Here is a 14,430-nt window from a genome sequence, read left to right on the forward strand (position 1 = left end):
ATAGTAGACTCATTACAGCTATGACTCTTTGTCAGCCTGGCTACAGTGCTGAAAAGAAACCGGGGGTTGTTTTTGTTTTCCTCAATTAGGGAGGAATAATATGTTTTTCTAGCAGCACAAAGTGCTTTTTTATATTTCATTAGACTGTCCTTCCATGCAATGCAGTTTACATTTATTTTGTTGGAACGCCACTGTCTTTCTAGTTGTCTAGTCCTTTGCTTTAGGCTGCGGATGTCTGAGTTATACCACGGAGCTAACCTCCTCTGATTTACTGTCTTCTTCTTCAGAGGAGCCACTGTGTCTAACATTGTACGTAGAGAAGCTGCAGCATCATCTACAAGACAGTCAACCTGTTCATAAGGATTAAGGTGACTGTTCTCTGTGTATCTACAAGACATTAAGGCAAAAGATGATGGAATCATCTGCTTGAATCTGGCAACAGCGTTGTCAGATAAACATCTGCTATAGTAACATTTCTTTCCAGCTGTTATAGGGTCAGTTGTGCTAAATTCAAAAGTTAATAAGAAATGGTCAGATAACATAGGGTTTATGGGAAGAACTATTAAACTATCAATTTCAACCCCATATGTCAGGACAAGATCTAGGGTGTGGTTAAAACGATGAGTGGGTTCATTTACCTGCTGTGTAAAACCAATAGTGTCTATTAAGGAGTTAAAAGCAGTGCTGAGACAGTTGCTGTCAACATCTACATGAATGTTAAAGTCTCCCACTACAATGACTTTATCTGTGCTAAGAACTAAGTCAGATAAGAATTCAGAGAATTCAGTTAAGAACTCTGAATATGGAGCAGGAGGACGGTAAACAATACAAAACACAACTGGTTTCTGAGTTTTAGAGTCTGGGTGAGAAAGGCTCAGAGTGAGGCTCTCAAATGAGTTATAACTATGTTTAGGTTTAGGAGTAATTAATAAATCTGATTTATAAACTGCTGCTACTCCTCCACCTCTACCTGTACATCTTAGAACATGATAGTTGATGTGACTCATTGGAGTCGACTCATTTAAAGTAACATATTCATCCTGCTGCAGCCAGGTTTCAGTGAGACAGAACAGATCTATGTGATGGTCACTTATCAAGTCATTTATTAAAAAGGATTTAGATGAGAGAGATCTGATATTTAATAAACCACACTTTATTAGCTTACTGTTACTTTGTTCTGTAAGAGGAACTGTTTTGATGTTTATTAAATTCTGGTAAGTCACTCCTCTTTGATTTGTGTGTGACTTGTATAGTTTAGGTGGTCGAGAAGCAGACACAGTCTCTATGCGATAACTAAGACTAAGAGTGGGTGGCGGCTGTAGAGAACATGCAGAGAGGCGTGTAAGACTGCAACTCTGCGTCCTGGGCTCCACTCTGAGTTGTCATACTTAATAATAGCCATGACATACAACATCACAACTACCATAATCACACATTATTGATAGTGATAAAAATAAGTAACAGTAATATTTACAGCTAAGTTTAGAAAGCCTGTTTATCAGTTCAGGTGTTGAGTGTCCCAATACAAGGTTAGTGGGTCAACGCTGTCCACTCCAGGAGGACCAGGGGCGAACACTCCCCCCAGTGGGAGGGTCGGCCTGAGAGAGTGGAGCCTGAGGACCCACAGTCTGTACGGAGCCCACCAGGAGATGCTCAAGGGCGGAGCAGGGCCTACCCCATCAGCCTGACTATATCCCCTGGCGAATGGTGGGGGTCGGTAGAAGAGACCACCCAGGCAGTGGATCCATGTACCTCGAGAAAAACTGAATCAAGAATCAAGAATCAATCAAGAAATCACTTAAATAGGACCTGCCTGATAAAGTGAAGTAGACCAAAAGACCCTTAGAGTAATGATGTGTTTACTTGTGTTATCTTTGACTAATAATTAAATTTGTTAGATGATCAGACACATTAAAGTGTGAAAGAAATGCAAAAAATCAGTAAGGGGGCAAAGACTTTTTCACACCACTGTACACCTATGCATGTATATTATGACACATAATCACACATTACTTATATATATAAGTATATATATATATAATAAGCTATATCACAATTGTCATAATCAAGCATTATTAATAGTGACAATAGAAAATGACAGCAGTACTTACAGCTATGATTAAGAAGCCTGTGTATTGGTTCTGGTTAGGTGTTAAATCTTACTTATTTACCTCCATCAAGTCTCTGAATGGCACACACAAAGGCCCCTGGGTGATGCCGGTCCGGTCCGGTCCGGTCCAGTGTACTAACTCCACTACTTTGACACCACCTTACAAAGCTACAAAACTGTGTTCTGCCAAAGTAACATGGAAGCATTTTTAAGCTGAAAACGGTGCAACATTGAATCCCCACCACTATGTGTTATGATGAAGTCAAGGACCTGTGTATATGACACATTTACATTATGAAACATGCACACACAATGCAATGCCGGTTTTTCGCGTTACAAATGTCCCAGGGCACAAAAAAGCTCTTCCCTTCTTTCTGTGTGGACTTTTTGGACCAATCAGCAGGAGGTATTTCGTTCACTTGTTGGCCCGGCCTCTTCCGGTTCTGCGTTACCTGGCTCTTTAATTTACCAGCCTGTAAACGGAGCACGCACTCAGCCCGTGTGTTCACCTTTTATTCTATTTATGAAGCGCAGGCACAAATGAAAGAAGGAAGATTACAGGGGATTTCTTACCTACTGTTTTGACTGAGACGTCCAATGCAGTCCGACTCGGTTTTCTGTCTCCCAAAACAACTTACCGGTAGTTAAGCAGAAAGTTATCAAGCGAGGTCTAGAAAACAGCAGAGAAACCTGGAGTCATCATGGACCTGGACAGGTAAGAGGAAATTTAGTGCTATTTAGTTTTATTATAGCGTTTATGCATGTTTGTGTAATTTGTTTCTGTTTTCTTTAGTTAAATTTCATTTAATTCACCAAATACTTGATACCCTTTTAATGTTTTTAAATCTTTAAAAACGTGTCGTGGAAACCGAATGTTTTAAACGCTTCTCACATACAGGAAGCTCTTTATAAAACAAGTTACAACTAGTCTGCTGAGCTGATCATGATTTGTCATGAGAGAGAGGTGTTGATCCATCTGCATGTCACCTCTGAGGTGATCACTCACTCTCTCTCTCACTCACTGATGGATCTGGAAAAAATGTAAATGCCCATTAGTGTATTGCAGTACTCTCACAAACAACATGTTCCTAAGGGATTATATTACTAGAAGGGATAGTGGATTTTTTGCCTCAGACCTTATTAGCATACTATAGACGCACCTTTTATAAACTGCACGTAAACACACACGTCACGTGAAGCAGGGCATTAGTTGGAGCTCTGGTGAGAATCACCCTGGGGCAGAGTTTGCGGCTTGGCCGTGCTGACTTCTTAATGACATGTTGGCTTAACAATAGCAACATGACTTCTGGGGCCTCTTCCCAATGTCTGTGGCCCCGTCAGTAAACGGCTGGTGCTGGTGGTGCCGAGCGACGTGCCCGTGTCGTCCCGTCAGGTGTTCGACAGCGACGATGAGACGTGGACGAGGCGGTACCTGGAGAACCCGCTGACCGCGGCCACTAAAGCCATGATGAGCATCAACGGGGACGAGGACAGCTCCGCCGTTCTCGGGCTGCTCTACGACTACTACAAGGTGCAGAACACTATATGTCACAACAAAAAAATTCAGATTTTGTTCCTACTTATTTATTGAACCCTCTTTTTATAAATGTCAGGCTCCTAAAGAGAAGAGACTTGCCCTAAGTTGTACTAAACCCACCGACCTGTCTGCTGTTGGCTCCAATAACTATGGACACTTGGAGATTCAAGATCATCATCTTCAGGCTCTTAGATCCACACCTGTTAACCTCTCACTAAACAACACGGCTGCACAGCACCGCGGCTCCGGCTGTGTAGAAGATGCTCACGACGGTGGGAACGAGGACGCGCTCGCTCTGGTTAAGACAGAGGACCAGGTGCCCATGACTGTGTCCTGTTCTGGAGGCTACGTAGAACCCAGAGATCGCGTCCAAGGGGCTTATGAACAGCGCCCCGGTGACCTGAGGCATGCTGGGTACATGAAAAGTGAACGTAGGTCTACTGTGGAACGCGCGTATGAGGATTCTGTAGAAGAGGTGAGTGAACTGACTTTGTCGTGTTTGCAGGTTACTAGTTGGATACTAGTTTTATGTAAGATGTACAAATTGCTTTTCCCCCAGATGTACCACAGACGTCCATCTACAGGAACTGACAGTTTCCACTGTAGCCTACCAGTGTATGTTGAAATTCAGAGGTCGAGCTAAACGTACAGTACATGACTACACTGTAAAGCACAGCAGCTGCACATCATCTTGTTCTTGTGGTCACATCAGATTGTCAGACGCTTCTGCGTATGCTTGTCTCTGACAGTGCGAGTTTCCAGTACAGTCTGGAGGCAAGCATGTCGATGCGGCCGCGACAAGGAGAGGGGCCCATGGCCTACCTGAACCGCGGCCAGTTCTACCCTCTGACGCTGTCGGCCACCGGCCTCCGATCTTCTCTGTGTCAGCAAAGAGTCAAAGTGCAGGTGAGTGGAGCGATGGCGACACACGGGCCCCACGGAAGCCCTGCCAGTAGTGAGAAATGCATCATGGGAGGCGCAGTGAAGTGCAGCAGGTGAAGGATCAACTTTTAAATCCTAGGTATTGTTACAGTTCTCCGTCGAGGCCTGTCCTGATTGTTGTGTCTTTGCTCGCTCTCAGACTGCCATCATGGTTGTCTTTGGCAAAGACAAGTGCAGAGACGAGCAGCTGAAGAATTGGAAATACTGGCACTCCCACCAGCACACCGCAAAGCAGAGAGTCCTGGACATCGGTGAGGCGGCCTTCCTGTCTATTTTCCACCTGCGTAGTTTATATAGTAGGTCCTTACCTGCAGGTACACGGTTAGTAAACAGACGAAGCCTGTCACGGGTGTTCGGGTGAAAGCTGACACAGTTTGAATAACTGTCAATCCTCGATTCCCACAGCAGCTCAGCAAAGGGAAACAATCAATAGGGCAGCATTTGCATAGACGTTAAGAAGAGAAATAGGTGGGGGCCTGGACCGAAGCCATATCCTGTAAGATCAGCAACAGACAGGCCTCAACCTGTGCCCAAAAGCTGAATGGAAGGATTCACAGACGCCAGATGCTGTGGTGGTTGCGGTTTGTCTGTGGCTTTGTCTGTGGCAGGGTTGTGCCCGCACCATGGCGAAATGTAATGTGCTGTGGGTGGGTGGGTGGAGACCAGCTCATATGTGCACACTTTGTCTTTGAAGGGTCTCATGAAAAGCATTTAGGCCTTTGCAAACACGTGCCTGATTGTTTAGACAGATGTTTACTGTTCATCTATTCAGCGCTCGATTTCATCTTTTTCTCTTTTTCTTGTCATACTTAATCTGACTATAATAATCTGACTCGTGTGTGTGCTGCCGTACAGATTTGAGGTTTAGTCCCAGTGAGTTCATCCACAGGACTAACTAGGTAAACTAAACTAGGTAGTCTTCCTAAAAACCTTTCATTAAATGTCTACAAATATTAACACATGACGAAACAAGGGATTTATATTCCCTATTCTATAATTATATATTAAAAAACTGCATATTTCTGTGCTACAGTACTTGGCTGACGCTGTTCTTTGGTCTCTGATGCAGCCGACTACAAGGAGAGCTTCAGCACGGTGGGCAATGTGGAGGAAATCGCCTACAACGCTGTGTCCTTTACATGGGACGTCACTGAAGAAGCGAAGGTACGGAAAACAAACACAAACCAAGCAAAACATGAAAGAATTCAGTCTTTGATTGACACTTTCCTTGAAATTCTCCTAAATACATCCCTAATAAACGAAGCAGGTTTCTTATTTCTCAGTGAAACAACAGCTGCTTTTCTGTTGTTGAGCTGCAGAGACTTCTTTTATGCTCTGATTATCTTGGAGGGCTGCTGACATGAGAGCCTGTCTGATCACAGTGTGTTTGTATCTGTCCACTGACCCCATGTGGTGAAACACCCTGAGGAGGAGTTCCTCAGATTTCACCTCCTGTTAAAGGGACAGATACAAACACACTGTGATCACACAGCACCTTCAGGCTCCATCCAGTGCCAACTTGATGAGTTGTCAAAAAGAGGCCTGACACACACCTTCACTGCATTCAGCTGGATGATGATGATGATGATGATAATGATGATGATGATGATGATGCAACATTGATTGCAAAACATGTGACAGAAGATGTGAATGGGATTTCATTGGTCACAGGAGCCTTAATAAGTGAATGGACCCAAGCAGATGTGAAGACATCCACTGCGGCTGCACACTCTGGTCCACTTTAGAGCCGATTACAGGACACACTGCACCATGACCCTTAGAAGCCTCCATGCCCGCTTAGAGTTTACTGGAAATAATGTGGGAAGTTCCTGTGAGGAAATATGCGAGCTCACATGTCATCACATGAGCCGTCACTTCGCCCCTCGTGTTGTGCCACCTACAAATGCTGTTTTCCAAGCGATAATTGGGCGTCTCGGGGGGATCTGACAGTACAGAAAAGACATTTTTCATCCAAATAATCAGTTTTGTCTTTTTGTTTTGACATGGCTTTGCTGTTGCCAGGCAACAGTCATCATTGTAATGGAGCGTTGAGTGTGCGGCGCGGGAGCTGTGCTGCTTCCTGCGGCATCGCTCCGTGTTTGTTTGTGCCTGGACGAGTGAATGGCATTGAACGGTGACATTAATCTGCTCCTGTGAACTTAAAGCTACTTGACTGCTCACACATCCTGCGAGCACAAACACAGCAAACCTCCTCCACACACACACACACACACACACACACACACACACACACACACACACACACACACACACACACACACACGCACACACACACACACACGCCCCTTCTGCAGAAACTGAAATGGCTTGGGCCTGCGGAGGTGTGAGTTTGTGCTGTGTAGGAGGCTCGTTCCTGCTCCAAGCCTTTCCAGCAAGCAGCCCTCACCTCTGCAGGTTCAGGCACGATGCTGCCTAGTGGGAAAATGGCTGTTGAGCCACAGTTAGGAATCTCTACCGTTATCCGTCTGTGCTGACCTGTTGCTAAGGTTGTCGGTCCTGCTCAACTGGAAAACTCAGAAGAAATGTCATCACTGCCATGGGAATTTGCTTTATCACCATAAGCGCGTGTGCTCATTGCTCCCATGGTGTGCTCTTCATGGCTGGGAATGGTTAAGGCGATGCGGTGTCATTTGAGTGAGACTGTGTGTGTGTGTGAATTGAGTTTCTCTTTTACAACTCTGTTACATTATTCATCTGTGGGCAGGAGGGATCTTGGAGCTGAGTCAAGTATTTGTAGAAGTGAAACAACCGAAGGGTTTAAAAAGATTCTTTTCTTTTGCCATCTGTGATTCTGAGTTCACTAAATGTTCTTCTAAGTCAGTAGCTTGTCCAGTTTGAGCCACTGAGGAACAACTTGCTTATCAGATTCGACCCATCTGAGTCAGACCAGGTAGAAACTAATCCAGTCAACCACTGAATAAGTTGAACAGGAGTCATTGTATTGAGAGGTGTTTACAAAGGTTCCTGTTTGGTAGACACCTGCAGCATGTGGCACTTAACTTGTTCTCACCCTCAAACATCCACCTACAGAACAATCACAGTCAACTGGAACATTTTAATCTCATTACCATGAAACTGCATCACATCATCACGTTCTTCAGACACACATCTGCTTCCACTTCCTGTTTAGTAAACGGGGACCTGAGATTTATTGGTTTCTTAAATATTTGTAAATACCTTCATAGAGTATATGTTTATTTTCACATATTTAATGTCACACTTAATTGACACATTTAATTGTTCCTCACGATGTGCTTCACCTTCTATCAGACAAACTTCTTTCCCATTGCTCGTCCTAAACCCTCGTGACCTCTGTCTTGGGTTTTCCTTCAGGTCTTCATCTCTGTGAACTGCCTGAGCACGGACTTCTCCTCGCAGAAGGGCGTGAAGGGGACGCCGCTGATAATCCAAATCGACACCTATGCCTACAACAGCTGCAGCAGCCGACCGATCCACAGGGCCTTCGCACAGATCAAAGTCTTCTGTGACAAGGTGACGATCGCGCTGCTGGAAAAATCCAGACGAGATCGAAGGGTTTTCTTTTACTGAGGCGATTTTTGTTTCGCAGGGAGCTGAGAGGAAGCTTCGCGATGAGGAAAAGAAGCAACTTAGAAAAAAGTTGAAAGGTGAAAACAGTATCTATGTACATTCAATTTAAACTAATATGAAAGTGTTGTGGGGCGTCAATCAAATCTTTTGAAACAAGGTAACAAAGCTGTTTCAAGAAATCAAACGACATATAGGAACCAGCAGCAAAACCCAAACATAATCACGTACTAGCGGTTGCCTGGCAACAGATGTTTATTTCCAGCTCTCTCTGGTTTAGGAAAGAGTGGCATTAGTAGTAGTAGTCCCATTAGAAGGGGTGACAGCACGCTCTTTAAGACTGTGGCTGACCTGGAGACCCAGCCCGTCCTCTTCATCCCTGGCGTTCACTTTGGAAACCTGCAAAGAGCTGGACAGGTGAGACACACACACACACGCACGCACGCACGCACGCACGCACGCACGCACGCACGCACGCACGCACGCACACACACACACACACACACACACACACACACACACACACACTGTCCTTTAATAACAGCTAGGTCTTATTATTTTACCTTATTTGCAGGTATTTGCCTTAAACACAGAGGAGGTCGACAGAGATGGGTGAGTTCACGTTGGCACCACATTCACTCAAATCACTTATTATGGAAAAAGCAGAAATAAACAGCAAAGCAGGGAATCATTTAAATAGTTGATGATTGATGTTATTATATGGCTCAGGGGGGTTGTGATGAAGAGGATGCCGTGTGTTGGTGAAGACGACGTCTGCCCATCTCCACCCAAGAAGCCCAAAGTAGAGCAGGAGAGGAAAGGTTTGTAAATGTCACGTTTTGTGTTTAAAATGGTTTGTACCAGGATGTTTTCAGACATTAGACATCTTTAGAAACATAAATGGAAAGTTTTGTTGTGTCTCTCAGTTCTTTTGTATGTGAGGAAGGAAAGCGACGAAGTGTTTGATGCCCTAATGCTGCATTCTCCAACTCTCAAAGCCCTGATGCAAGCAGTGAGTATTCAATGTGTCCCTGCTGTTGTGTTGTGTCCAATAGGATTTGCTCATCTCAACTGATGTAATTCTTTAAAGAACTAATGTTTCAGTGTTGTTCAGTTAAATATCATTCCTTTACAGATTTCAGAAAAATATGCAGTTCCTGTTGACAAGATGGCCAAAGTTTACCAAAAAAGCAAAAAAGGGTGAGTCTGCCACGCAACATCATGTGCAGTCATGTGAAGGTGGAGGTGCAGTGTGGAAGCTCCAGTGAGCCCTATGACTATAAGATTAGTAATGAACACTGATGTATTTGTCCGAAGGGACAAACACAGCAATATTCTGTATTCTCACAAGATCCCACTGCATCTTAAATACTGCACCTTCACATATAAGACAAGTGTCATCAGTCCAATTCTGTCTGATCTTTTGTTCGTCTTCCTCAGGGTCCTGGTGAACATGGATGACAACATCATCCAGCATTATTCAAATGAGGACACGTTCATCCTGGCCATCGAGAGCTCGGCCGAGACCTTGCGTGTGACTCTGTCGGAGATCTGATGGAAGATGCAGACTGGCCACGTGTACAATGTGTGTATATATGTGAATATCATTCGCAGTATTAGCGATGCTGATTATATAAAGTGCTAGCTTCTTATGTTTACTGCTTCTCTGATGTCATATTTATGACCCAGCTGTTCCATTCACACATTCAAGACTTTGCTGTACATACAGTCCGACTCCTCTGTGCCCAGTTGCTGCCTGTTTACACTGTCTCGTCTACCCTTCATATGCTGTGTGGACCGTGATGTACAGTTTTAAATCAGTCAGTCTTGTTTTGTATGCTGTTGTCTGATGTATTTTACTAATAAAAAGATTAAGATCGACAGAAAGGACAGTAATCATTTAAAAGCTTGCAATCCTAATGCTGATTATGTAATAAAATCAGCAAATATAAATGTGAATGAAAATGATTCTAAAATGCAACTAAATACTTTTTGGGTTCTATTTTAGAAACACTAGAACCAATATCACTATAAATATGAAAATAATTTGTATAGTCTTCAATTAACCTAATAATACAAATAACTATTATTATTATATTTGAGCTTTGTATGCAGAAGAAAGGGAAATATTTTGACCTTGGCTGTAAGATGTTAGTAGATGACGAAGGAGACAAATAAAATGGAGTCTAAAATCACAATAAAGCAGACATCACATGTGCACACAAACTGTAAATTTAATTTTTGCCTTTTGCCTTTTTAAAACCCAAACTGAATCCTATGATTCCACAACTGTAGTCACTAAACCAAACAAAACCTACAAAATGCAACAATTACAAACATTTTGTTCAACAGGTAACAATTGCACAGTAAAAATATTTTCTACAATACTGTTTTTGTTGTTATTTGGCACTTGACCACAAGATGCAAGTTTGTATTTTTAAACAGAAAAGTTGCACCTGACACAGCTTAAAATAAAAAAAAATCAATATCATAAAAATACAATCCAAACAACATATTGTGACATTATTCTTGCAGTAGTTGTGGTTCTTGTTTATCCTTTTGCTTTTTTTTATACAAAAAAACAACAGTTATTTCATAAAACATTCCAAGCCTTTCTAATTAGACAACGCAGTGACTGAACAGGGCTCAACCCTGGAGGACGACGCTGTGCATGAAACGCTCCTCAAGGACTTTCCTTTAAGGCGGACTTTGAACATGTGTCAAGCAGTTTTCTGTTGCACCTGAGCAAAGACAGGAGGAGGGAGATGAGATAAGATCAGTCGGCCTGAGGAGGACGTAGCAGTGTGTCATCCAGCACCGCGCGTGGATTTCAGGCCGTACTCCAACTGTGTTGCATGCGGTTGATCTAAAACTATGTCGGTTTGGGAGGTGAGCGGTTTGTCGCGCCAGTCGCTCCATATGCTGCCAACAACACTGCAGGTACGAACGCTGACGACGCTAACACACAGAGGCAAGCACAGATATGCCAGTGATATGCATCATCACATTAAAACCCACACACATGCACAGAAGTCACATGCATATGTGTTACGCAGTCTACGCTCCGTGTCCAGCTGGTCGACATGCAGCATTTAGGAACATCTAAAAGTGAACGTGAAGGCGTTCGGACTGGTACAAGTCAAAGTAGAAACCCATTTGCATGCTTGGTATCTGGCAACAGCTTGAATTACCAACAATTTGTATTACTTTTATTTGTTCTGAACTACGTGGGGTTTGGTTTACAAATCTAGGTTCACTTATAACAATATCTACACTGTTCTCAGGTTCTTTGAAAGCTAGTTTTTTATTTAACCTGAAGGCTTGAGCGCAGAAACATCCTCTGTAAAAATCTTACTAAAAAGGAAAGAAACGCCGGAACAGACGACAGACAACAGGGGGAATTTCATCCTCCGCTCCTTCCGTGAGACTCAAACTAGCGATCAGGGAATATGCATAGTAGCATAACATTACGTGTTTTTGTCCCAGCACAAGATAGAAAACAACTCTATCGAGTTTGTAAAGTACTTAAATGCACACAAACACATTCTCACAGTAGAAAAGAGGATGTTCGTTCTGAGTTGAAATTTCAACTCCACAAGTCTTCTATGCAGGTTCCATTTTCTCACGCACAGTGCGCCCCGTCCTTCAAAGCCAGCTTCCCTCCATTACTCTCTGCGTCTCAGGCACACAGAGACTCGTGTCACCTCGGAGGGCAAAGAGAGCCAAGCAAAAACACCGATACAGAGACTCCAGTTTATAGTTTATATACACAACCTACTGTGGACCGGCTCCTACTCTGACGCTGCCTCGAGACGAACTGAAGGGTCCTGGACAATTAGAATCATGAGTGTTGAAGAACCCCCGGGGGGTTTAGCGAGTGTTCAGGTTCAGTCTTTGAAAGGGTTTAGATAAATGGCTCAAGGTGGACAGAAAGTGGAGAATGTGGCTCTGGTCCCGTGTTTGAAGTCCTCAGGGCAAATTGAAGGCCTGTCTTCTTCATCGTCATCCATCAGCTCGTCATTCTTCATCAGTCTGCTCCAAAATGGAGAGTCAAGGGCATTCAAAGTCACCCAAACGAGCACTGGGAGGAGACAGACAGGGAGATTAGCATTGACACGCAAGTCAAGAAATGAATGGTCCAATTAAGAATAAAAGTGAGGTCGGGGGCAAAGAATCAGTAAATCAAAGTAAAGCCCTTTCATTGTTGTTAGAATACGTCAGACGATGTCATAATCCTAAACTGGAGGACGCATGGGAGGACAAAATGTCCAGTTACACCCAGACATCTGTTTTCTCAGCACCAAGGTACATAATTCACACAGAAATTCACAGGCCCAGAGTCACATGGAGGTAAAAACCCATGTGACATCCATGTTTAACATCGAGGTTCTCTACAGAACGCAGAGCACAGGAGCACCTGCAGTTTGACTCATGAAGCCCCAAACCAATCCTACATGTGGAGGCTTGTGAAGGAAGACGCTTCAGATACGCCAACACCTCCTGTGCCTTTAAACCAGGCCACCTCCCACAAAGTCTCTCATATCGGTCCATGCACTACAAATAGTCCCAAAGCAGTGACACTGCAGGATGACCCATCCCACGCCCCGCGCACAACACGCAGCCTCTGAACAGCTCCTCGCAGTCAGCGAACACTCCCCCGTCGCTGAGGCCGACTCCAACTTTTACCTCAATCTAAAGCGCGGTGAACAGTGAACTGCGTCCGAGTGTGAGGCCTTACGGATTCCGTTGGTGCCTTGGGTCTAGAACTGTCCGGCGCTGCTCGGGTCGCACTGCAACAGGCGGACGATGGAGGGGTCGCTCTTGGCTCCTTTGATGAACTCCTCCAGAGACAGTTTGCCTAAAACACACAGCATGAAATCAGAACGAGGGAGTCGTCATCCATCGTTTGACAGACAGACTGAGTAAACAGCATCAGCCATGGCCTCCTGTACCTACTGACACTGACTAACAGTGCTCTCTCCTGTTTAATGAGCCAAGCCTTTAGGATGGGAAATAACCAGATCAGGTGAACGGGTTCGATCTCATGAGGGATGTTACTGAGCTCATACACAGGGATGTGACTTTTGCCCTGCAACGCCTGCGTCCCACCAAGAGGTGGCAGCGTGGGGGCAGCTCCCCTTTCTCCTGACCACGGTGGCTCACGAGGACGTGTTCCTCACCATTTGTGATGCTTTCAACCACACACAAATAGGAAACCAAGACTTTAAAAAAAATCCAGGTCAGTGCCTCTAAGTCTGCGTTGCTGTCTTTCTCCCAGTTCCTCCAGATTCCACCCACACTAAACCAACTCCTCATTGTCTCGTGCTCAGGGTCACAGCTGGATGGTTTCTGCTGCATGAATGGGATTTCTGAAAATGTGTGGTTCTCCACTAGTGCAACCATGTTTTCCTCCTGTGCCATCACTTCATTTACATGCACATGGACTCCCCAGATGGGCTCAGCCTACCGTCCCTGTTGGTGTCCATCTGCCTGAAGATCTTCTCTGTCCTCTTCTCAGGTGTCGACTCGTCCTCGGGCATCTTCATCACCGAGGACACCATCTTATAGATCGCCTGTGTGCAGAAACATGTCAGATTTTCAATGATTCTGAATCTCAAACTCTTGAGGCGGCGTTGTGTGTGCTTTATGTGACCCACTATGTGTGGGCTGTTGTGTATACACACAAATGATGGAATCCTTCCACAAAAAAAGGAAAGAACCTGAAACGAAGGGTATTTTTTATTGCTAGAATTTTTTACATAACCCAATGAAAACATCACATTACGCTTTCAATTAAATATGAATGCACTCACACCATAAAACTGTAGTCTGGCTCATAATGTTGTAAAACGCAGTACGATACAAATACAGACAACAGGAGCGTTTTCTATAAATGTTTGTTTCAATGTTGGACAGTTGGCTGCTGCTTCTTTTCTACAAAACCATAAAGAAGCAAGTCAAACACAGAAATAGTGGCAACGTTAGAATAAGATATATATTTTTTTATCAGTTCAATAAAAACAGCCTTTTAAATGGCCGCGACCCTTGTGAGGATCAAGTGCTTGGGAGGACGAGGGAGTGAGATTTTATATGGCAGTTTTATTTAGTGATTTATCTGGACCAGCTGAATCGCTGGCTCATCGCTGTGACATGAACTATCCTGCAGATGAATCCGCAGCGGGGACGTGCCAGCTGACAGACAAGCGATGTTGTTGTTTCTCATTCTCCAGGTCCCAGGACAGACGCAGGGAGGCCCACACATACTGTGGGAGCT

At 44.2% G+C, this 14,430-nt stretch overlaps 2 protein-coding genes across 4 annotated transcripts in view; one reads left to right on the forward strand and one right to left on the reverse strand.

Moving 5' to 3' along the window:
* The first annotated feature begins 2,561 nt into the window (after positions 1–2,561).
* On the forward strand, positions 2,562–10,043 carry LOC114842704 (grainyhead-like protein 2 homolog). Its single transcript, XM_029128497.3, has 15 exons — positions 2,562–2,825; positions 3,452–3,641; positions 3,724–4,122; positions 4,207–4,262; positions 4,397–4,553; positions 4,729–4,840; positions 5,659–5,753; positions 7,944–8,102; positions 8,179–8,236; positions 8,437–8,573; positions 8,731–8,768; positions 8,886–8,977; positions 9,083–9,168; positions 9,292–9,356; positions 9,597–10,043. Exons 1-15 carry the CDS (start codon positions 2,812–2,814, stop codon positions 9,709–9,711), a joined length of 1,773 nt encoding a protein of 590 aa, XP_028984330.1. The 5' UTR covers positions 2,562–2,811; the 3' UTR covers positions 9,712–10,043.
* Positions 10,044–10,372: 329 nt separating this feature from the next.
* Positions 10,373–14,430, reverse strand: part of LOC114842705 (neurocalcin-delta A) — a 38,682-nt gene continuing 34,624 nt past the window's right edge. For all 3 annotated transcript variants that reach the window (XM_029128501.3, XM_041067710.2, XM_029128498.3), the window contains 3 exons: positions 13,624–13,729; positions 12,895–13,014; positions 10,373–12,237 (listed from right to left, as the gene is read on the reverse strand). In XM_029128501.3, the coding sequence (XP_028984334.1) occupies positions 12,917–13,014; positions 13,624–13,729 (204 nt within the window). In that variant the 3' untranslated portion in view covers positions 10,373–12,237; positions 12,895–12,916. The remainder of the gene's footprint in view (positions 12,238–12,894; positions 13,015–13,623; positions 13,730–14,430) is intronic.

This window comes from Betta splendens, chromosome 16 (genome assembly GCF_900634795.4).
Source record: "Betta splendens chromosome 16, fBetSpl5.4, whole genome shotgun sequence".
Classification (NCBI taxonomy): domain Eukaryota; kingdom Metazoa; phylum Chordata; class Actinopteri; order Anabantiformes; family Osphronemidae; genus Betta; species Betta splendens.

Coding starts and splice junctions, on each gene's coding strand:
- LOC114842704 (XM_029128497.3), top strand. Junction 4,554..4,728: donor AGCAAAGAGTCAAAGTGCAG/GTGAGTGGAGCG, acceptor GCTCGCTCTCAG/ACTGCCATCATGGTTGTCTT. Junction 8,769..8,885: donor GAGGAGGTCGACAGAGATGG/GTGAGTTCACGT, acceptor TATATGGCTCAG/GGGGGTTGTGATGAAGAGGA.